At 41.5% G+C, this 24,871-nt stretch overlaps 2 protein-coding genes across 3 annotated transcripts in view; one reads left to right on the top strand and one right to left on the bottom strand.

Annotated features, from left to right (window-relative positions):
* Positions 1 to 12,521, bottom strand: part of LOC139368770 (secretory carrier membrane protein 2) — a 15,794-nt gene extending 3,273 nt beyond the window's left edge. Inside the window, exons 1-8 of the mRNA XM_071108098.1 lie at positions 12,344 to 12,521; positions 4,973 to 5,050; positions 4,690 to 4,776; positions 4,203 to 4,317; positions 3,618 to 3,746; positions 2,764 to 2,923; positions 2,226 to 2,327; positions 535 to 652 (exon numbers count right to left, since the gene is read on the bottom strand). Coding sequence (XP_070964199.1) covers positions 535 to 652; positions 2,226 to 2,327; positions 2,764 to 2,923; positions 3,618 to 3,746; positions 4,203 to 4,317; positions 4,690 to 4,776; positions 4,973 to 5,050; positions 12,344 to 12,400 — 846 coding nt within the window. The 5' untranslated portion in view covers positions 12,401 to 12,521. The remainder of the gene's footprint in view (positions 1 to 534; positions 653 to 2,225; positions 2,328 to 2,763; positions 2,924 to 3,617; positions 3,747 to 4,202; positions 4,318 to 4,689; positions 4,777 to 4,972; positions 5,051 to 12,343) is intronic.
* Positions 11,788 to 24,871, top strand: LOC139368757 (mannose phosphate isomerase). 2 transcript variants are annotated; one of them, XM_071108085.1, is made up of 8 exons: positions 11,788 to 11,926; positions 13,647 to 13,774; positions 17,117 to 17,317; positions 17,499 to 17,640; positions 18,276 to 18,455; positions 21,060 to 21,233; positions 22,585 to 22,793; positions 23,113 to 24,871. In XM_071108085.1, the coding sequence occupies exons 1-8, from the start codon at positions 11,884 to 11,886 to the stop codon at positions 23,329 to 23,331; spliced, it is 1,296 nt and encodes a 431-aa protein (XP_070964186.1). In that variant the 5' UTR covers positions 11,788 to 11,883; the 3' UTR covers positions 23,332 to 24,871. The 2 variants fall into 2 exon arrangements, with proteins under 2 accessions (XP_070964186.1, XP_070964178.1); XM_071108077.1 differs by lacking the exon at positions 11,788 to 11,926 and adding an exon at positions 13,092 to 13,164.

Raw genomic sequence — 24,871 nt, 5'->3', positions numbered from 1 at the left:
TAGTATCATGGGCAAGGAAACCAAACACAAAGAAGAGTTAACTTCTTTAGGAAAACAGCCCTAATGTTGGAAACAAACATCATTATGTTGTCATCCAGAGTCACATGTATTTATTTTCCATGCTGTGGCACAACATTTAATTTTTAAAAATATTTTTTATTACATACAGCAAGTTATTTTTTTCATCATTTTTGCCAAAACATCCCGGCCCTAATTTGTAGTGGGATGTAGCAGTCAGTCTTTATTGTCGAATGTAGAACATAAACTGAGCGAGTACGTTAGTCAATTGCAGTCATGTAGAGTACCAGTCATGTCTTCTCGTAAGAACGGTATACCGTAGCTTGAACAGAAGTGAACAATGGGATTTGTAGTCATCACGTCGATACAAGTTTACAGTAAAGCACCAGTCATACTGGAGAAAAAAAAAATAGTGCTCAGTCACAAGTAAAAAAATAAAATAAAAAAAACTGTTTTGTCCCCAAGTCTGGATATGTACAGTTATGACATACAGGTAGGTATTGTAACGCCACATACCATCTTCAGTAGGATGACTGACAGCACAGCGCAGACGGTGAAGAAGCAAGCCACCACGATCATGATGGCTCCCACTGCCTTGTTGGTGCTGATGATGGTGAACGAGGCGATCCAACCACTTGGAATCAAAGAGAGGGATCCATATAGGGTCATTTGTTTCATTTAGTCTAATATGTGAATGTATTGTCCAATGAAATTATGTTCTAAAATGTATGTTATTCACCATTGAACCATATTCTTTGGTTTCAATTCACAATATTTATAGAATTTCCCAAAATACTCTATTTCATTGACGATGGGGGGGGGGTCTAATTTATGAAAAATATTTTCAGATAAGTTAATATAATTGATCAACTATTCAAAGCAATGCATCTGTTGAGTTCTGCTAGATTGTACTAAGCTATTCACTTTTGACAATGAACCACCTGGAGGTCATCCTCAGCGACATTTATTTATCCGTTATTTTACCAGGTAAGTTGACTGAGAACACGTTCTCATTTGCAGCAACGACCTGGGGAATAGTTACAGGGGAGAGGAGGGGGATGAATGAGCCAATTGTAAACTGGGAATTATTAGGTGACCGTGATGATTTGAGGGCCAGATTGGAAATTTATCCAGGACACCGGGGTTAACACTCTTACGATAAGTGCCATGTGATCTTTAATGACCTCAGAGAGTCAGGACACCTGTTTAACGTCCCACAGCACCCTACACAGGGCAGGGGCATTGGGATATTTTTTTTAGACCAGAGGAAAGAGTGCCTCCTACTGGCCCTCCAACACCACTTCCAGCAGCATCTGGTCTCCCATCCAGGAACTGACCAGGACCAACCCTGCTTAGCTTCAGAAGCAAGCCAGCAGTGGTATGCAGGGTGGTATGCTGCTGGCATACACCATTCTGACTAAGAGCCAAATTGTAAGCAGAGTAAGAAGCTTCATGTTTAAATCAGATAAAGGAAAGCACAACTGAACAGATGGATAGGAAGTAAGAAAGACCCGAGGCCTTGGGAGAATCTTAATTGCATTTCCTTGATTCCCAACCTTCTCATACAACGGGTTCCGAGAAGGAGGTGAGGAAAGAGGATGCAAGGAATCAAGCAAATGCAATTTACATTCTCCCCCCCTTTTGAATTGCATTTTTCCCCCAGAAACATCCACTTGGCAGACCTAAACAAATAGGATGGATAGGTGTAAGCAAAATGGTGATGTTTCTGCCTAGCCTCACCACAGGACATAGGGGAGGGACCGTTCACCATATTGCTTGTTTACACCCACTGTATCTAATTCGCTCAGATCTGCCAACACTGACAATGGGGGGGGGGGGGGCTTCTAGTATTGGAAGAGGGCCAGGAGAGGAGAGTTACTGCAGGAAGAGCAGAAGGAGCCAAAGCCTCTCACTTACAGAGGAGTCTTTATGAGGAAAGAGACTCTTGTAGGAGGTAATCTGTCAAAGACATGACAAGAAGAGAGAGAGCGGAGATGGGCGAGATATAGAGAAATAGAGAGAAAGTCCGGCATGTACACCTCTGTACGTACACACAGAGGTGCAAACAAACACAGGCACACACACACACACACACAGGCACGCACAAAAACACATATGTGCACGCACAACCCCCCTCCACACATACAGATTGAAGACGTGCAAAATAAATTAAATACATCTATAGCGTCCCATTCACTCAGACCCACCTGTTTCCCCACTTGGGGATGCCCACAGACTGGATGACGAACAACACCACTTGGCAGAAGAACACAAAGAAGAACAAGAAGAAACTGAAGGAGCTGTCCGTCCTGCAAAAGAAGTGAGAGCGAGGGCACACAGGGTTGAGCAAACTCACATTGGATGTTAATTCCATAACCGAATCAGGCAGTTCTTTGGGAAGTGAAACCCTTCATTTTACGAACTACTCTGTGCCTCCGTGTCTGGTCCGTCCCTTACAGGTATTTGGCTATTGGACAGGATGCCATCAACATCAAAAATGTCATGATCATTGTACTACTGGGCATGAAAGTCAAGACTGAAAAATGATTTATATTGCAAGTATTTAAATCTTCCTTCAACACTGTGCAATGTTAAAACGTTGTCCAAATAAATTGGGTGCCAAAATGTGCTTGACGCAAATAGGGTAAGAAATGAATTGAGATTGGGGGCAAAACAGGAAAACTGTCCCTTTAAGCTATTCCATAATTGCAACGCAACAGTAGGTCAGTCAATCCTGGTACTCACTTGAAGGCCTTGTAGACGGGTCTGTACCAGCAGAGGAAGGAGCAGGGGGCGAACAGGATGAACCAGAGGATGGACAGGCCAAAGTCCACGCCATACGCGGAATCCGCAGTGAAGTAGGCCAAACATGCCAGCAGGTTGAGGAACAGAGTCACGCAGTGGACTGGAGGGAGGGAGAGGGTTGCGTTCATTAGGCACCAAATGGAAGAAAACTGACTGAAACATGGCGAGGCAACCTAGTCTCATTTTTGTTTTCCGTTGCAAAACTTATGGAATTGTTTTAAGAGGGTCATACCATGGATCATTTAGCTATTCGATTTGGAATTTTATGGCCCGGTACCGGGATACCTTCAGACGAGTCTTGTGGACGTTGTAAAACAAAACATGTACAACATCTACACGTTTGTGACAGTCTCAGCTTTTTTGATGGCGGAGTCATATTAGTTTGGAGCCCAAACCGTTCGGACGCTACAGACATAAGTTGGCAAATCGGCGGTACCGACTTCAGACGAGGCCCGTGAAAACATATCCTGGTCTGACAAACACCGCTGTAGCTCCGCCACCTTCCACCGAAGATGCGGGAAGGCCGACATGGGAGGATGTGGTGGATTGAGACGCAGCCCGTGCAACAAACAGTACATCTGTAGCTTAAACTGACAGCTTTTCAATGGGGATTTTGTTATTCTGCTCTTTAGACTTCCATGCGGACATAAACTCGATGGGGTATTAAAGAAGGGTGGGCAGTGCGTCACATTACAATATAAGTCAGCATCTTTGCGGTATTTAACAAAGTAACAAACCAGTCTCTGTGGTAGTACTGCATGCGCGCACACACACACACACGACAGTATACTTACACATCCACAGATAGTAAATCATCTTGCAGACCTTCTGGTACTCCACGGGAATCTCCTCTGAGAAGTCCTGGTAGAAGCAAGGCTTGATGGGAAAGATCTTGGGAAGAGGTGGCCAGTTGTTTTCTTTGCCTATTACAATAGAAATTCATTGATTAACATTCAATCAATCACTTTTTCCAACAGCTCCATTGCCAAAATGTTAAATGTATCCTGATTGATCCTCCTCTTTCCCAAGAAGATTATTCCATTCATGAATTAGAATTTCAATTCACTTCCTGGCTTGCCTGAAATGAAGTGGGCATTGACCCCGTCCCTGCTGTAGAGGTAAGGAATGTCAGAGGCAGGGTTGGGGTCAATTCCATTTATTCAGGAAGTGAAATTGAAATTTCAAACTGAAATTCCAGCAATTGCAGTTGTTCTTCCTGAATTACTACATGAAACTCCTGGAACTTCTGTTATCCTCCTGAATTGTTTGAATTGAAATTGACCCTAAAACTTGTTGAGAAGGTAGGATATCTTCAGAGCGCGAGCGATGTATACAAGGCGTGGCATGTATAGGGATAGAATAGAGTGAAGGGGATTGACCTGTGGAGGCTCCCCTGCTCTGAAGTGCCTGCTCTCTGCGATCCAGGTCTGCAGCCTTCCTCTCCAGCTCCTCCTGCTGCCTCAGCAGGCTGGCCTGGGCTGCAGCCGCCGTGGCCTGCAGAGACGGAAGGGGAGAGAGGACAGGTCACATTTTGTCTGTGTGGTTCACATACATGTATGATAATAATATTAACGTAATCAGTGACTTATCTCATGAAACCACACAAATAGTTTTAGGCAAACAATATATGCTTTTGCTGACAGTAGATGTGTCCCCTTTCTGTCCACTGAGGTCATTTCTGGACTATAAATCTGTCCATTTAAGGGAGCCCTTTTGGCACCCCCAGAAGCAAAAAATTCCATATAGCTTAAATCAGTATGGCCAGGTAGACAGCCAAATGTGAAAAAGTCTATATTTTCAGTCTCATGCGAAGACGTTGATGGCTTTCGGTTTCATAGTGAACTAGTGACAAGCGCCATCACTGACCTTTGGGCCGGGCTCTGTGGACGGCTGGAGCACGGCCGGCTGGGAAAGGGTGGTGGAAGCCGGAATGGTGGGCCCTGATAGGCCAGCCTGAAACAGGAAAGACACAAGGCAGACTGAAAAAGGTGGGACAAACACCAACACACAATACAGCAATCTGTGATCAACGGGCATCAATCTAGTCCACATGAGTTACTGTAGTTTTAATCAGTGAGTGGTTTGGTTTGTTGTATTACAGAGTGTGTATGTGTGCGTTCATGCTAGGGTAAAAAGCAGGTCATCTTACCGTCTGATGGTCTGGGAAAGGGTTAAATTGCTCAATGTGGTCTACACCAGAGTTGGTCACTTGTGTAACTGAGGGATCCTGAAACAAAACAACACATTTTCTCTTCAATATTATGGGCAAGCCCACAGTTATGCTTTGACTCAGATGTTTCACTTGAAAATGTATGCCAAATGAAAAACTTTGGATTTCAAAGTTTAACAAATGATACAACTCTATGCACAAGGACTACTTTGAACGATTTACACAGAATTTCACAAAAACACATTTATTGTAAGAATTGCGCAGATGCATATTTAATGCGACCACGCTTTCCAAAAAAATTCAGTTAAATATCTACTCTGAATTAAGATTCAACGAATTCTCCAGAAAGAATGGGATGTCAGCTATGACATGAAAAAAAAAATGTTGTTTATTGAACTACAGTAGGTGAATCAGATTTACATCTGGTAACAGAATTACATCATGGGTCACCGATCTGTACTATACAGAAATGCATAATTATGAATGTCATTCTCTTCATGGTGATGCATCCTGAAAGATAGAAGATGCAATAGATAGAAATATGCAATATCCTTCTTTTGCATATTTTGGTAATATTCTACACACTGGCTATTATTGTAATGAGCTCCGCCCCCAAACAAGACTACATTTGATTGGTCCGAACCAGACCAAATCTGAAACAATCACAGAAGTTTGTTTCACAAGTTTGGACATTACAGCTCACTATAGTACGGTAGATATGTTAAGTACAGTACAATACATTATACAGTACTGCGCTCTACTTTCCTTTACTGTGTAAATTTGAGAAACAGACATCTATGATTGGTCCAATTTGGTCTTTCCCTCTTTGTTTAAAGAAAAAACAGTTATGAGCTGAACATAACAATATGCCAGTGGATGGGAGGACAAGTTACCCAACTGTGGTTTGTGACTACTATGATTTCCCATTGTAGCCAATTCAGTTGCAGTAATTCCAACACTGATTTTTCAATAATTCAGTTACTGATGAAGTGTTTTTATTTATTTTTTTATTTTTATTTTATTTTTATTATTTTTTTTCTTAATAATTAAACTTCATATTAGTAAAAACACAAACTAATTGGTAGGTCTACCCTTATCTGTTAGTTTTGTTATTCTTCCTACTCATGAGGGAGAGAAATGAGAAAATATCTTAAAGGTATTTGGATTTTTCGGTAACAGAGTTACAAGGCACAAAGCAAATGTTTCTTGAACTTACAGAAGGCAAATAATTTCTCCAAAACCAAATATAGGTGTTGATATTAATTGCCATGGGTCTTTACTTCAACATTATTCTGTTTTGATCCATTTCTAATAAAATGTTAAGACTTTTTCTGGTAGATGACCCTTTATCCATCTGTTTGACCAGAAATCAAAGCCTTTTTCCAATCCTGAAAATTAGGAATAAGCAAATGGTTTAAACATTTATATATGCCTTCATTTCTCAAAAAGAAAGACTACTAAGCTTGTATTGGACATGCTCCTGTTTGACTTCACATGTTGTTGCTCGTGGGTCCTTTTAGACGGAAACGCCCATATGCAACACTCATTCTTATTATTACGACATAATCGTCTCATCTAATAGGCCTATTGATCCGTCACGGGAAAGAATGCGACGGAACATTGACAATGTTCACGTGACGCACGTAGCCTTTCATTTCAGAGCTCACGTAAAAAGAGAGTGCTTATGAATTCTTGTGATATCGAATAGCAAGACGTTTCATTTCCTGAAGTCAAAAAAAGAAATGTAGCAAAAATGTAAAATCAGGGACAACCACATTCATCCCGGAGTCCAGTTTGACTTAATATTTCAGTGGGCATCAGAGAAAAGATTGATGTTAGCCTAAACTAGGCTAATTATTTACAGGACCGTTTAGAAAACTTCCAAGTAAAGGCTGAATGACCCCTGGCCCGAGAGCAGAGCAATACAAACAAACAAAATCCAGAAGAGACATGGGGGTTGATATGAACAGGTGGGAGTCGGTCTGCTCTCAGCACATGATAATGTGTCACACATGAAGTCATGTGACACATAGGCTTTATAATCTGATTTGCGTAGTAGCCTGACACACCTGGCAGCTTTCCCAAGAAGGATGAAGAGACATCCCTGCCATTTAACAATTCAATCAGTTAAATAGATGGCAAACCTTGGTAATCATTGGTGACCACAAAAATATGGATACAGTGCATTCGGAGAGTATTCAGACTAGAGGTAGACCGATTAGGTTTTTCTCAACGCCGATACCGATTATTGGAGGACCAAAAAAAAGCCGATACCGATTAATCGGACGATTTTTAAAATGTATTTGTAATAATGACAATTACAACAATACTGAATGAACACTTATTTTAACTTAATATAATACATCAATAAAATCTATTTAGCCTCAAATAAATAATGAAACATGTTCAATTTGGTTTAAATAATGTAAAAACAAAGTGTTGGAGAAGAAAGTAAAAGGGGAATATGTACCATGTAAGAAAGCTAACGTTTAAGTTCCTTGCACAGAACATGAGAACATATGAAAGCTGGTGGTTCCTTTTAACATGAGTTTTCAATATTCCCAGGTAAAAAGTTTTAGGTTGTAGTTATTATAGGAATTTATAGGACTATTTCTCTCTCTATACCATTTGTATTTCATATACCTTTTGACTATTGGATGTTCTTATAGGCACTTTAGTATTGCCAGTGTAACAGTATAGCTTGAAGTCATAAACAGCGCAATGCTTGAAGCATTGCAAAGAGCTGCTGGCAAAATGCACGAAAGTGCTGTTTGAATGAATGCTTACGAGCCTGCTGCTGCCTCAGTCAGACTGCTCTATCAAATCAGACTTAATTATAACATAATAACACACAGAAATACGAGCCTTAGGTCATTAATATGGTCGAATACGGAAACTATCATCTCGAAAACAAAACGTTTATTCTTTCAGTGAAATACGGAACCGTTCCGTATTTTATCTAACGGGTGGCATCCATAAGTCTAAATATTCCTGTTACATTGCACAACCTTCAATGTTATGTCATAATTACGTACAATTCTGGCAAAGATCTGGGGAAGGGTACCAAAACATCTCTGTAGCATTGAAGGTCCCCAAGAACAGTGGCCTCCACTATTCTTAAATGGAAGAGGTCTGGAATCACCAAGACTCTTAATAGAGCTGGCCGCCCGGGCCTAACTGAGCAATCAGGGGAGGACGGCCTTGGTCAGGGAGGTGATCAAGAACCAGAAGATCACTCTGAGTGACAGAGTTTCTCTGTGGAGATGGGAGAACCTTCTAGAAGGACAACCATCTATACAGCACTCCACCAATCAGACCTTTATGGTAGAGTGGCCAGACAGATGCCACTCCTCAGTAAAAGGCACATGACAGCCCACTTGGATTCTCTGTTCTGATGAAACCGAGATTGAACTCATTGGCCTGAATGTCAAGCGTCACGTCTGGAGGAAACCTGGCACCATGCCTACAGTGAAACATGGTGGTGGCAGCATCATGCTGTGGGGATATTTTTCAGTGGCAGGAACTGGGAGACTAGTCAGGATTGAGGGAAAGATGAACGGAGAGAGAGATCCTTGATGAAGTCCTGTGAAGTCCTGAGCACTCTGGAGCAGGTTCTCAGACTGGGGCAAAGGTTCACCATCCAACAGGTCAACAACCCTAAGCACACAGCCAAGACAATGCAGGAGTGGCTTCGGGACAAGTCTCTGAATGTCCTTGAGTGGCCCAGCCAGAGTCCGGACTTGAACCCGATGGAACATCTCTGGAGAGAACTGAAAATAGCTGTGCAGCGATGCTCCTCATCCAACCTGACAGAGCTTGAGAGGATCTGCAGAAAAGAATGGGAGAAACTCCAGAAAATACAGTTGTGCCAAGCTTGTAGCGTCATAATCAAGAAGACTCTAGGCTGTGATCGCTGCCAAAGGTGCTTCAACAAAGTACTGAGTAAAGGGTCTGAATACTTATGTAAATGTGATATATATATATATATATTTTTTTTTAACAATTTCTAAAAACCTGTTTTTGCTTTGTCATTGTGGGGTATTGTGTGTGTATATTGATGAGAAAATGTTATGAATTTTAGAATAAGGCTGTAACGTAACAAAATGTGGAAAAAGTCATGGGGTCTGAATTCCTTCAGAATGCACTGTATGTTTGAGGTAGTTTGGGAGACAAATGATGACGGCAGAAACATACATAAGCCAAATAACGATAATAAGGTGTAGACCTAACCACAACAAGAAATACAAGACGGGACGCTCTCTCAACAATACAGTAATAACAACCAGGGAGTGGTGTTGTCTATAGAGAAACCAGTAAACTAGCCTAGCAGCCTACTAGAAAGTAGACTTTGACAACGTTACACCAGACATTCCTATATAGGCCACCCTGGCAGTGTGTGTGTGGTCACCAATGATTACCAAGGTTTTCCTGTTTCACAAACCCACAGCTAAAGGCAAACTCGTATCTAATCCAACGGCGAGTCAGACTTCATATCCGAATTCATAATTGAGTAATAACGCCCAGAATTGCAATATCAGACATGTGAACAGCAGCTGTGAACTGTAGGCTGAGCTATTTGTTCAGGCGCATACACACCCCGCAAGCAAACAGTCAGTACCATTGCGAACTAGAGACAGCGAAAGTACAGGAAGAGCGAATGCTTTGCAACTCTTAGCTATCATTGAAGTAATTGTAGGTCTGAATCAAAATGTGACGTGGTTACAGTAATAATGTTTTTCACTCTACGAGTAACAAACACAGAGCGTGCTATATAGCCTACTTGGTATTTGGTTTCTGTAAGTTCTGATTGAAACAGTGGATATGAATTGTTAAGCCTAGATTTTGCATTCTGTCAACATTACACACTAGGCCAGTCCTTTAACTGATGGCAAACGTACTGAAAATTGGTATTGTAAACTAAAGTATGCAGCATTCTATATGCAGAGGTATTGTTAGAATATACTGTAAAATACTCAAATACTCAACCACCCTACTGTTTAATGGACTTACCAGCTGTGGCTCTAGCCAATAGAAGAAGTTTGATCTACTCTACATAGTAATGAGTCACAGGAAACATTACAGAATTTTGCAGAGTTGCAATCTAGCATTCATTCGGACAAATTCAGCCTACTGCTCTTGATCAAAGATAATTTATATTCATGCCTAGCCCATATGCTATCTCGCTGCTGTGCAATTGAGTTTGTTCAGCTTATCTCTCTCACACTTCCTTGATGACCAGTGTGGGCATAAGCATGTTCAATTAATTTTGTTAAAATCTATAGAGAGATAGGCCATTTGTAAAAAAGGTGCAGCTGAACTGTAGACCTACAGCCTAGACATCATGGAAGCAATGAAGTCAGTCCACACAGCCTGGTCTCAAACTAGACGTAACATAGTACAGTAAACGTACATCCAGGACACTCAAATTACACTGAACAAAAATATAAAACACAGCATGTAAAGTGAAGTCACCAGAAATGTCACCCATTGAGCGAGTTTGGGATGCTCTGGATCGACATGTACAACAGCATGTTCCAGTTCCCACCAATATCCAGCAACTTCGCACAGCCATTGAAGAGGAGTGGGACAACATTCCAACGGCCACAGTCAACAGCCTGATCAACTCTATGTGAAGGAGATGTGTCGCGCTGCATGAGGCAAAATGGTGGTCACACCAGATACTGACTAGTTTGCTGATCTACGCCCCTACCTTTTACTTAAGGTAACTGTGACCAACAGATGCATATCTGTATTAACAGAAATCCATAGATTAGGGTCTAATGAATTTATTTAAATTAACTGATTTCCTTATATGAACTGTAACTCAGTCAAATCTTTGAAATTGTTGCATGTTGCGTTTATATTTTTGTTCAGTATATGTGTACACTTCTGTGTGTGTGTGTGTGTGTGTGTGTGTGCATGTCTGTGTGTAGTGTTTTTGTGTACCATTTTAATTAGGAAAGCAACAGTATTCTGATGCCCTGTGTATTTACTTGAGAGTGTGTGTAAGACTATGTATACTTTTCTGTCTGTCTACCTGTGAACTGTCTGTAAAATCTTTGAAATTGTACCATGTTGCGTTTATATTTTTGTTTCATGTAGAATTAATTATATTTTAGGTCATCATGAATCTCATCACGGGCAACTTTAGCAACTTCATACTACTTTTTAGCTACTTAGCATGTTAGCTAACACTCCCCTAACCCTTAACCCCACTAACATTAGCCACCTAGTTAGTGTTAGCAACGATGCTTCAGAAGAGATGGGAAACTCCACTGGAATCGTATTATGTATTTTGCACATGCTATGTCAACAGGCTGTGCGGTGCATTCTGGGGTATTTTGGGACAAAGAGAATTGTCCTTCAAGGAGTGAATGGGAGTCAATTGAGCACTAGCTCAACAACCCAACATTAGCATGAATTTCATCAACATCACAAATATTTTCCGAGATGTGAGATAATTAACTTGCTATCTGTATTATTGTATAGCTTTGGAATCGTGACATCATGTACTGTCAGGGAAAATAGGCAAGCTTCTCGACTCATAACCTGACTCTGAGAAGGGATTGCGTGACAATTATCTTAGCAACCGCGTGATGCGGCATAACAACGTGAACACAATTGGTCGATAGTCTGCTGCTGGGGTATTATATTTGACACATTCCTCCATTGATTGCACAATGGGGTTTCCGATCTCCTTTCTCTAATATCTCTGGTGTTAGCAACCTAGCTAATGTTGCCCAAACAAATATGAATTTGTAACATATCATACGCTTTGCAAATTCATAACATATCATACAAAATGGATGATGGACATCCACAAATAATGCATATCATATGAAACGGAACAAATATCAGACCAATAGGAGTGTATCGGATTTACATTTACTATGATATGTCTACCCCTGAGTCCAGGTTGGTTCCCATCTAAAGGTAAGCTGAATTGTGTAGGTTTCGGTTGATGAAAAACAGATGATACAGACAATGTGCTCACTAACAGTAGCCTACCCCAAGATCGTATAGCCTATGCCATGGCGTGCTAACTTGTGGAATTCCATATTATTTTGAAAGGAAGTAGTAGACCAGTGTATCAGCTTGTAAACGATTTACTTTATCAAATTTGTATTTAGCTACATTTGCAACTTCCTGTAGCTGAGAGAATGGCGAAACCCCACCCTCATTTGCAGACAATGACAAATTAGAGGCTGAAGCTTTGTCAATCATGCCACGTCCCCCAAATTAAACCCGGAATACACCCAACATGTTTCTTTGTGTTACTTTTTAGCAAATATTGGTTAAAAGTTAGCAGCAACTTTGTATCAACTCTAGTGTGGAATGAAAGGGTCTTACTTGGAAAGGGTTGACATTGGACGAATCTGCAAATGGGTTATCGTCAAATCCCGACATTTTAATGGCGTTTTATAGATCTCCTCAAAGTATAAACAATACACAGTCCTGCTATCGTTTGATATGCTCCTTTTTATCGCACTGGTAACTTCCTGAAATGGAGTTTAGTGCGCAGACGTTGGTTACGTATGAGATGACGTCTACCTACGTCATTTGGCTAGTCAAGTAAGGCCCCCACCTTTAGATCAAAATAGGTGTTTTGGGAGACGACATGTCTTCGATTTATTTACAAAGCAAATAGACAAAACATTTGTGCATGTCTTTAATACTATTTTGAAACAATTCGATGTGTATTAATGGCACTAGCCAGACCTATGGTTAAAAATACAATAATTTGGAAAATTCCCCCCTTAGGCTAATGTTGACAAGGTCAAGGCAATTTTTTTTTAAAGAAACGATTATTTGAATTTGATCAGTAAACTGCAGCAGAGGGAAATACATACATAAAGTTGGGTTGAAAGTAACATATACATGCCACGTTCAAAACAACTGGAAACTCAGAACTCTGAAATCTCCAACTGATTTTCAGGTCGGAAAGTCGGTGCTCTAAAAAAATGACAGAGTATCCGATTTGTTATTCCGAGTTGGATGACCATTAAATTTTTTTCTCCGAGTTCCCGTTTGTCTTGAACGCACTGAAGTCGGAAGTCAGAGATTTCAGAGTTCCCAGTTGTTTTGAACGCGGCATAGGATGAGCCCATGGCCATATAAAGACGTCAGAACTACAGTGATAGCCGACGTTGCAGCCATGGAGGAAGTAAGAGGTGAAACATATTTCTCTTTTTTGTATTGATTTAATCCGTAAAATGCTTTTAATGGCACTGTCACATGTAGCGACAATGTCGCCATATAACCGCAATCGAACAGCAGAGCATGTTTTCGTATTTAAACATGAAGTAAAGCAACTTCGTTCGCAAGCATCCATTGAAATTTTTACCAGAGATTACGTTTACTGCACGCGAGCCACCTTCATAATAGAGCACGCAAACGCATTAGTTATCGTGTATCGTTTAGCATTCTGAAAATGAGAACACGTTATTTACACGAGATATATTCGAATTAAAAGGTTGCGTTCAATAACCTATAAAATAGCTGATGTTTTGCTTTCAATGAACGCTGCAGATTCTGCAGTGCGGAGGGACTTACTCAAAAGTGCAATTCTCAGTCATATTGTAGACTTGTGATAAAATTGGTGTGCATGTTGTTCATATTGAAAGTTACTGTCTCTGTTTTCTCATTTTTACAGTATTCCCGCTATCCTGTGCAGTGCAGAACTATGCATGGGGGAAGGTCGGTCTGGACAGTGAGGTGGCCAAACTGGTTGTTGGTGGGGATACCTCGGCTGTCATTGAAGCTGACAAACATTATGCCGAGGTAAGATTTAGACAGTGGTGAACCGTGATTATTGGACCTAGGGCTTTAGCGGGGCTAAAAATATTCCTGAACGTCAAACTTCACCAGTAGTCTAGCGACTACAATAGGGGCACATCTAAGGTGACCATAATTTGCGCACTCTGTGTAGGAGGGAATATTTAAAATTAAAATAAAAACACATACACGGCCACAAGAAAGAGAGCAGTCACACACTGTTAAATACGACCCATTAATTAAAGGCCACTAGGCCCCCAATCATAACAAAAACATTAAGCATTTCCAAATCGAAAATTACAATCTACTTCCTATTGCGCACATCTGTTATCACGTTCAGCACAAAGTAACCAGTGCTCTAAAGTATAAATGCAACAATTTCACACATTATTTTCAGAGGTAGTTAAGAGCAAGTGAGCTGCAAAAAAACTGCCACTCACCAAATCATGATCATTTGAAACAGAACTTTATTTTTTGAAAGTTAATCATGAAGGGCGACGTTAACAAATTAGCAGAAACATCCTCCCTGATAACACGTGTGGCTGCACAACAAAACAAAAGCTAGCTAGACCAATGGAAAACTAGGCTACTGCTCATGCTCTCAGGAATGATGTATCTAGGAATTGGAGAAGTTGGGAGTAAAACCATATTTTTTTTTAAAGAAGAGCTAGTAAAAACAGTCCCACTCATTGCAAGTCCAAATGTTATTGGTTGATTTCCATGTCACTCCAAAATTCTGCCCTAATACAGTTGAATGACCATTGACTGAACAATGGCATTGATCACATGAGACAATTCATTCATATGTGAAGGCTCAATAGCCAGATTAAGCTAAATAAAGTTGTTTAAGATGGCTCTTCATGGAGACATAACATGTACAGTTTGAGCTACTCCAAGAAGTGAAGTTGCGTGCTACCACAGTGCTGCCCCTTCTCATTCAGTAACTTTAGTTGAAGACCGACTGGGGTACTGCAGGCTGCCATTAATAACCTCTTCAGGATCTGCCCCTTATTTTAAATTTTTGCCTAAGATGACACACCCAACTCGTAACTGCCTGCAACTCTGGACCTGAAGCAAGGATATGCATATTCTTGAAACCTTTTAAAGGAGACACTTTGAAGGTTGTGTAAATGTTAAATTAATGTAGGGGAATATAACACATTACATCTGTAAAAAATATTATTTTTTTGTGTACTGTCTTTGAAATGCAAGAGAAAGGCCATAATGTATTCCAGCCCAGGTGCAATTAACATTTTGCAGTGTATGTGCAAAGTTTTAGACTGATCCAATAAACCACTGCATTTCTGTTCAAAATGTTGTATCAAGACTGCCCAAATGTGCCTAATTGGTTTATTAATCCATTTTCAAGTTCATAACTGTGCACTCTCCTCAAACAGTAGCATATTATTTTTTCACTAATAGCTACTGTAAATTGGAGAGTGCAGTTAGCTTAAATTCCTGTTAAGCTTTCTGCCAGTATCAGATATGTCTGTCCTTGTTACTCACAACCTCAGGCTAATGTGATTAGCATATGTTAGCTCAACCATCCTGCGGGGGACCCACCGTTCCTGTGTAGGTTGTCATAGGGGGATACCTAGTCAGTTCACCTGAAATGTGTCTTCCGCATTTAACCCAACCCCTTTGAATCTGAGAGGTACATTAGCAAGTAAATGATACTCTTCTGTGTGATTTTAAAATAATTGGTTCAAGGACATGCATCTGGTCTATTAAAAGTTATTATTATTATTACCATGATTGTCTTCAAAACATTACATTTACACAAAGATTGACAACCAATATCTTCCTTTTCCCACTCAATATAAGGGGGATCCTGTTTTCCGCTAACAATGCCTGCAGTACCGTGGCTTCAATGAGAGGAGGCAGTCGTTCTCCCCTGTAAATGGCAGATGTCCACCCCCCAAAAAATCCTGATTGGATTTTTTTTCCTCGTCCGTCCGTGTTAACCTTTTCAACACAAACTGAATAGAAATCAGAATAAAAATGTTAATAATATAAAATATTAAAATTACATTTTAGTAAAGAATCAATAATTTTCTAAATCCTTATGCTCTCTCTGAAGGTGTAGCCTATGGCGTTTTTTCCCATTCCTGTCCTGCAGATAATTGTAATTTTTACAAAGCCCTTCAGGACTTTGGCTGAGAGTCTCTTACCCTTCAAGCTCCCTCAATGCCTGCCCTGTCACAAGTCATTCTTTATTTAGCTTCACAGGGAGGGTTTATCATAAAGGTCAATTTTTTATTTATCTGTTATTTTACCAGGTGACTGAGAACAGTCTCATTTGCAGCAATGACCTGGGGAATAGTTACAGGGGAGAGGAGGGGGATTAATGAGCCAATTGTAAACTGGGGATTATTAAGTGACCATGATGGTTTGAGGGCCAGATTGGGAATTTAGCCAGGACACCGGGGTTAACACCCCTACTCTTACAATAAGTGCCATGGGATCTTTAATGACCTCAGAGTCAGGACACCTGTTTAACGTCCCACCCGAAAGACTGCACCCTACACAGGGCAGTGTCCCCAATCACTGCCCTGGGGCATTGAGATTTTTTTTTAGATCAAAGAGTGCCTCCTACTGGCCCTCCAACACCACTTCCAGCAGCATCTGGTCTCCGATCCATGAACTGACCAGGACATCCCCTGCTTAGCTTCAGAAGCAAGCCAGCGGTGGTATGCAGGGTGGTTATGCCGCTGGCATTAATAGGTCTGAGCATGGGAGTGGGGACGTGCTATGGTGAATGGGCAGATGTATTTTCATACTCCGCAATCAGCATCCATTGTCAATAGTCTGGGTGCCTTCTCCTGTTTGAGACAATCCTCTGGTCCTAAACAATAGCTTCCTAAGATGGCAGCTAGGCTATCGTATATGCATTGAAGATCATTCTATTGAACTGTGTTCATATCCTGTTTATCATTCTTTGAATGTTATTGACATTTTCATACTTAAAACAAACTAAATTAATTAAAGGTATTTTTTTTTATCTTTGAGAGAACCTGATCACAATGGATGACGAAGCTAAATCACAAAGTGATGTTAACTCTGTTTTTATATATATTTAAAGAGTCACACACTCCGTGTATAACCTCCCAGGAATGTATTGGGTAAAAAAGACCCTGAAGAAGACAGTGATGCTGAAATGTTTTACCCAATAAATTACTAGGAGGTTATACGTATCTCTTTTGTTTTTACAGTTTATTCTCAGTCAGCGCCTCTACACTCAATAATATTCTCTGGGTGTGTGCCAGCTTATGCTTTATATTAAACTGTTTTAAAAGATAAATACTCTTGTATGGTCAATGATGCGGACCCTCCCTGTGTGTCTTGTAGCTTTGGATGGGTGCTCACCCCAAAGGAGACGCCCTCATCAAGGACAACCGGATAGCCCAGAGGACGCTCGGTCAGTGGATTGCAGACTACCCAGCATGCTTGGGGTCAAAGGTCAAAGACACCTTCCAGGGCCAGCTTCCCTTCCTCTTCAAGGTCCTGTCAGTCAACACCGCTCTGTCAATACAGGCCCATCCGAACAGGGTAAGTCCTGGGTCGTGTTCATTAGGGCACACTGTAGCACAGCATTTTTCAGTGGAAAATTAGTCTACTGACCAACCCAAAAACCAAAGGGGAGGAGGGGGCTACATTTAGGTGTTTCTATTCTAAATTTGTTTCATTTTTTAAAATCAAATTGCTCTTTTCCCATTGGCTCTCACACTAGGAGTTGGCTGGACGGCTCCATGCTCAGTTTCCAGAGCATTACCCTGACAACAACCACAAACCTGAGATGGCCGTCGCACTCACCCATTTTGAAGGCCTCTGTGGCTTCAGGCCCGTGGAAGAGATCATTGGCTTTCTCAAATGTGAGTCCCATATCTTGCAGACTGTCCATTATCAGTGTTTTATAGTCCATGTTTTTAAAATGTATTCAACAGCACAGCAGCTCAGTTGAGGGATTTCCTTCACTTTAAGATACATTAAGTAGAGATCACTGAAGCTCAGTAACCCCTTTAAAGGGATAGTTCATTTGAAGTGTTGGCTCATTTTTGACTTGCCTAGGGTATTGCCGTTTCCTCAACTATTTTTAAGTTTGTTACCTGGTTATTTAGCGACATCTAGAATATTCTGGCTAGCATCTTTTGAGAATATACCAATGCTAGTGGAAACAGATTGTATCACTTAGCAGTGCATTCAAAAGTATGGGGAATGAGGAGGAGTGGACCAAAAATGGCACCACTCTCTGTGGGAGGCAAAGCCCTCTCCCCACGCTTTTATTTTATCTACAGCTAACTGCTACCGTTCAAATTGTAGGAAATGTACTTTAAAACTGCACATGTTTATCTCCTCCGCCAAGAGGGGAGCCACTCATTTTGGGGGGGACAACCAACCAACCAACCAACCAACCAACCAGACAAATTGTGCTTAGGGCCATCCGAGGATTGTATTCAAGTTTGCTGAGAGTGTAAAATGTGTGTCTCTCCCCCCCCCCCCCCCTCAGCCGTGCCAGAATTCCACGCTCTTGTAGGGAGCGAGACGGCAGAAGAGCTGGTGAGCAGTAGAGGGGAGGCGGGCCGCACCTCACTGGCCCTGAAGAAGTGCTTCACCCGCATGATGAACTGTGAGAAGAAGGTGTTTGTGGACCAGCTGAACATGCTGGTGAAAAGAGTCACTGAGGAAGGTGAGCATCAAACAATAAGCATTTTGTTTTTGTGACACCATACACTTCTTCATGTGGGTAGACGCCCAGATCTGTTTGTTCTGTATCACCAACTCCTATGGTCGTTGACATGTCAAGCCAAACATGACCTATTTGGCAACGGCCATAAAAGTTGCTGAGACTGCACAAACAGATCTGGGACCAGGCCTCAACTTTCTTGCGTACGTTTCAAAAAGAGGTTATTAAAAAGACAATAACAGGGGTTATAGTTCTAAGTCACTGCGACTGAGTGCCGTCGTATGGATTCTGGAGAGGTTGCATTTGAGATAAGCGTAAATCTTTGGAAATAAGTTTTGTGTCTTGTTAGATATGGATCCCAGTTTTACAGGACTACGTTTATTTCTCTACTTCAAAAGCGTGCGTGGTATCATTTTACAACTGGAGCTTCATGCATGGTTTAGGGAGACGCCGCTGCACAACATACTTCTTAAAGGAGCAATGATATACAGTGCATTCGGAAAGTATTCAGACCCCTTGACTTTTTACACATTTGTTACATTACAGGCTTATTCTAAAATGTATTAAATAGTTTTTTTTACCCCTCCAATCTACACAATACCCCAATGACAAGGCAAAAACAGGTTTTTAGAAATATTTGAAAATGTATAAAAAGAACAAACATGTAAAATGTGATAAGTATTCAGACCCTTTACTCAGTACTTTGCAGCACCTTCGGCAGCGATTACAGCCTCAAATCGTTTTGGGTATGACGCTACAAGCTTGGCACACCTGTATTTGGGGATTTTCTCCCATTCGTCTCTGCACATCCTCTCAAGCTCTGTCGGGTTGGATGGGGAGTGTCGCTGCACAGCTATTTTCAGGTCTCTCCAGAGATGTCCGATCGGGTTCAAGTCCGGGCTCTGGCTGGGCCACTGAAGAACATTGACTTGTTCTGAATCCTCTCCTGCGTTGTCTTGGCTGTGTGCTTAGGGTTGTCCTGTTGGAAGGTGAACCTTCGCCCCAGCCTGAGGTCCTGAGCGCTCTGGAGCAGGTTTTCATCAAGGCTCTCTCACCTTTGCTACGTTCATCTTTCCCCAAACTCCAAGCAGGCTGTCATGTGCCTTTTCTGAGGACTGGCTTCTGTCTGGACACTCTACCATAAAGAACTGATTGATGGAGTGCTGCAGAGATGTTTGTCCTTCTGGAAGGTTCTCCCATCTCCACAGAGGAACTCTGGAGCTCTGTCAGAGTGGTCGCCTCCCTGACCAAGGCCCTTCTCCCCCAATTGCTAAATTTGGCCTTCTTCCATTTAAGAATGGAGGCCGCTGTGTTCTTGGACCTTCAATGCTGCAGAAATGTTTTGGTACCTTTCCCCAGATCTGTGCCTCGACACAATCCTGTTTCGGAGCTCTATGGACAATGCCTTTGACCTCATTGCTTGGTTTTTGCTCTGACATGCACTGTCAACTGTCTGACCTTATATAGATGGGTGTGTGCCTTTCCATATCATGTCCAATCAATTGATTTTATCACAGTTGGACTCCAATCAAGTTGTAGAAACATCAAGGATGATAAATGGAAACAGGAAGCACCAGAGCTCAATTTCGAGTCTCATAGTAAGGGGGTCTGAATAGTTATGTAAGTAAGGTATTTTTGTTTATTTTAATACAGTTGCAAAAATGTCAACTTGTTTTCGCTTTGTCATTATGGGGTGTTGTGTGTGTGTGTGTGTGTGTGGATTGAGGAAAACAATTTAATTTAATCCATTTTAGAATAAGACCGTAACTTAACAAAGTGTGGAAAAAGTCAAGGGGTCTGAATTCTTTCCGAAGGCACTGTACTTTGTAATAGAAATTGAATTTGAGTGAATGATTCATAATTTATGTACTAATAATCAGGATATTGTGCGTACATTTTAAAGCCACTATGCTGCATCAGTTAGGCTACAGGTGATCATGCTTATAGCACATCTGACCATACATGGGCTCCTATATGCATGGTTCAATATGTTAAAGTCAAATGTATGTTTTACATGGTGTCAGCATTAATTAGAAAAATTATCATTTTGGAGTAGAATGTTATTTTAAAGTTCCTAGAACTGCACTTCTCTGTCCTGCGGTATACAAATTCTCCCAGGGAGAACCCCAACCCACTAAGCAAGGGGACTGGAATTGGTCAAACTCTCAGTTTATGTACAAAATGATCCTCTTTCCCTAAAAGCATGATGGCCATGACTTTCTTACATGAAAGGGGAGGTTAACTTGGCCCCAAACTCTTTTCTTTAACCCCTGTAATCAATAGTACATTGGAATAAATGATATACTCCTTGAGATTGTATATTTTCTACTGCATAATGCTTAGTCAAGTTTTCCAAAGGACCTCTTGCACCAAAACATCTTTCTGTGTAATATTAAACCTTCATTTATCCAGATTGGTCTTGTTGAGATACAAATCTCTTTCACTAGAGATGGGTTGTTCACTATGCATTAAACGGACTGAAACTGGGAGGGACTTATCCGATAAACACTTGTTTTTATTTTCTGTAGCGAAACATTTTCGTTGCATGCCCTAATGAACATGACCCTATGTTAAAGACTGTTGTTTTACCTGTTGTACCTCATTCAGCTGCTGCAGGGAAGGACACATCAGACAGTAACAGTGAACTGTTGCTCCGGCTCCACTCCCAGTATCCGGGTGACATCGGCTGTTTTTCCATCTACTTCCTAAACCGCATTGTGCTGGAGCCAGGCGACGCCATGTTTCTGGGTGCCAATGAACCGCACGCGTACCTCAATGGAGGTCAGGGGTCAACCAGTCAGCTTCTTAGAAAGTCAACTAGATGTGTTAAAGTTGTGTATTGATAGGCTGTTGGAGAACAATGGAAATGCACTATGTATAGAAAAGTATGTGGACACCCCTTCAACATAGTGGATTTTGCTATTCCCGCCAGACCCATTGCTGACCGGTGTAAAAATTGAGCACACAGACATGCAATCTCCATAGACAGAAGTTAGCTGTAGAATGGCCTTACTGAAGAGCTCAGTGACATTCAACGTGGCACTGTCATAGGATGCCACCTTTCCAACAAGTCAGTTTGTCAAATTTCTGCCCAGCTAGAGCTGCCCCGGTCAACTGTTAGTGCTGTTTTTCTGACAGCTCTTAGTGGTAGGCCACAAGCTCACAAAACAGGACCGCCGAGTGCTGAAAATTCACCTGTCCTCGGTAGCAACACTCACTACTGAGTCCCAGACAGCCTCTGGAAGCAACGTCAGCACAAATGTTAGTCGGAAGATTCATGAAATGGGTTTCCGTGGCCGAGCAGCTGCACACAAGCCGAAGATCAACATGTGCAATGCCGAGCTTTGGCTGGAGTGGTTTAAAGCTCGCCGCCATTGCACTCTTTAGCTGTGGAAACACATTGTCTGTGATGAATGTGTGAATCACGCTTCACCATCTGGCAGGCTGAATCATGGTTTGGTGAATACCAGGAGAACGCTACTGTATAGTGCCAACTGTATTTGGTGGAGTAATGGTATTGGGCTGTTTTTCATGGTTTAGGCTAGGCCCCTTAGTTCCTGTGAAGGGGAATCTTAATGCTACAGCATACAATGACATTCTAGACAATTCTGTGCATCAAAGGGGGGGAGGGAGGGGGGGCGGCAACTCCATATTAATTCCCATGATTTTGGAATGAGATGTTTGAGTGGGTGTCCACATACTTTTGGCCATGTGGTGAATAATACAGTAGATGAGCAATTGTTTAATGTGGTGGTATGCGCACAGCCATGAAAACATGCTGGATTATTGAGAGGATACTGTAGAAATGAGAACAAATATTCTGCTCACTTGTATTGTTGCTTCCAAAGTATAGCGCTTCAGACCCTTTAAAAAAAAAAAAAGTATTATTTTTTAACTACACTTTGGGGGCTATATCAGTATGTGGATCTGTTATACAATGAGATGACCTATTGAAATACATTTTAAACTATGACATTATGTTAATTATATCATTATGTTGACATGTAAAGTTACAATGAATCTCAAATACAGAGCAGTGAGAATTCTAATCTTCAAAAAAACATTTTTTTTTATAAAGTGTACTTGAAAGAAAGTGTCCTATATCCCAATTCTCTCTCACAATGCTACTCAGACTGCATCGAGTGCATGGCCTGCTCAGACAACACGGTGCGCGCCGGCCTGACGCCCAAGTTCATCGACGTCAACACCCTGTGTGAGATGCTGAACTACAGCCCCGCTCCAGCCAGCGCCAAGATCTTCCCCTCCATACAGGACCCCTCAGACCCCTTTGTCTACCTCTATGACCCCCCTGTTCCTGACTTCACTGTCATGAGGATACAGGTAATTTACTTACTTATTTAGCCTGTTCCCAGATCTGTTTGTGCTGTCGGTTTGTGTGTCTTGCCAACTCCTATGGTCATTGTCACGCCAGACAACACATACGGTTATACTCCGCCTTGATAATATTCTCTGTTTTGAATGGGTCTCTTGTAGTAAGCCATTACCATATTTGTTCCAGTGTGTCTCATAAATTAAATGTAAAATTTTCTTCTTCCTTCACTACTTTCCCCCCTGAACTCTGTCTGCCTCCTTCTCCAACCCCTTATTCCCTTTCTTCCTCTGCTTCCCCTCATTCCCCCACCTCTTTCTCCATCTCCAGGTGCCAGACTCAGTCAGGCAGTACACGGTGGCCCCGGTGGACTGTGCGGGCATCCTGCTGGTGATTGAGGGCGAGGCCACCGGCACCTCTGCCGCTGCCCTCTCTGACATCACCCTGAGCCGGGGCACTGTCCTCTTCATCTCAGCCAATGAGAGCGTCTCCCTTCACATCACCTCCCCCTCCGGAATGACTATGTACCGGGCCTGCAGTCTCCTGTAGCCCCAGGCCTTCTGATAATGTCACCTACCAACATCAACCCAACCTGTGGTTCATGCCGGGGTGTCCCCTGACATAAGGCCAGTAGTGATAGACTGAAGATGGCCTACTAACAGTTTTAACCCCTCTTTAACTGTAGTCTATGTGCAGTTCCATTCATTTTTCTCAGACAATCGCCCTGACAGGTACAGGAACATGCACAGCTTGTGTGTGTGTGATACACGCCCTTGTGGTTTGTGTACTCGCTGTGGTCCTTTTTATTCGGCCCATGTTTCTGTGAAGGTTTACACAGTATCGGTGATTATGGAGTTTTCATTGGTACAGTATGCCTCAGCTCACATCTCGCTGTAAGTGTCACATACTCTGTCGTTGCTGATGATTTTTTAAATTGAGCATGTTGTAATTAATTACCTCCATAAGCATTTTTTATTTTTTTTTCAGTGGGGGAAATCTTCTGTTCAATAGTAGTGCTTTTAAGACAATGCATCATAACAAAAACATAGTATTTTAAATATCAGCTGTATTGGGAACATTTGGCGTTTTACAGTATGCTGAGATTCCTGTGCATGTTTGCGGAACAAAGGCACCTGCCCATTCACGCATACATAGTGTACTTACAAATAGAGCATATAGTAAGAATGTATGGGGAGGCCTTTTCTTCAGCTGGATCACCAACATTGAAGTTGGTTTAGTTGAAAAAATGTATGCTGTAAGGCTTAAGCGTCATGTGACCATGCAATTCAACAGAAATGCATTCCGCAATAGTCTGGACTGAAGGTGGCTTGTGAGCTGTACTGTGTCAATGGTAACACCTCACACTCTATTACAGGATACGAAGTTGGTGTTTGAGATGGACTGCATTGCAGTTGGTGACTGTAGACTCATCTTGCATCCTAAATGACTACTGATTATAACTTGTATAGCAGACAGTCTGTAGTCGCAGACTGCAATGTAGTCTCTCAAACACTCAAAATAGCTTTCCCCAAAGGTCAAAAAAGTGAAATTTTGTATGTTTGTTCGTTCATTTTGAATGAAGCTCTGTTGGGTCAGGCATGTCTCCTGGTTGGTGTTCATTAGAGCACATCGTAGAAAATGGAAAATTAGTTTCTTATTGGAGAAGTACTGATTGTACCTCCCCGTTTCTGTTTTGTGCTTAATGAACATGACCCTGGTGCTTTCAATTGAACAGCGATGATCCACTTACGATTTGTGAATGAAGGACGGGAACAGAGAGAGAACGATAACTTAAGTAATTTGTTCTGAACTTGTTTGTATGCCAACTGGTTTTGTCCAGGATATTTTAAATTACATGAACGGTTTGCACTACAATAGTTTAAACAATATATATACACACATACATACTGTAGGTTTGATTGCAAACTAGTCTGAAGACTAAAATGTATGGGTTAAAGGTATAACGATTTTACTTCTTTTCAATAGGAGCTGGAATGAGAGCATGGTTTTGCATTTGACTATACTACAGTAGCATGGCTCTCTACAGAGAGTGTCTGTATGTAAACCTAAATAAAACATTCTGTACTAG

Source organism: Oncorhynchus clarkii, chromosome 2, assembly GCF_045791955.1.
Source record: "Oncorhynchus clarkii lewisi isolate Uvic-CL-2024 chromosome 2, UVic_Ocla_1.0, whole genome shotgun sequence".
Classification (NCBI taxonomy): domain Eukaryota; kingdom Metazoa; phylum Chordata; class Actinopteri; order Salmoniformes; family Salmonidae; genus Oncorhynchus; species Oncorhynchus clarkii.
Note: the sequence above shows the minus strand (reverse complement) of the source record. Positions and strands in the feature narration are given on the sequence as shown.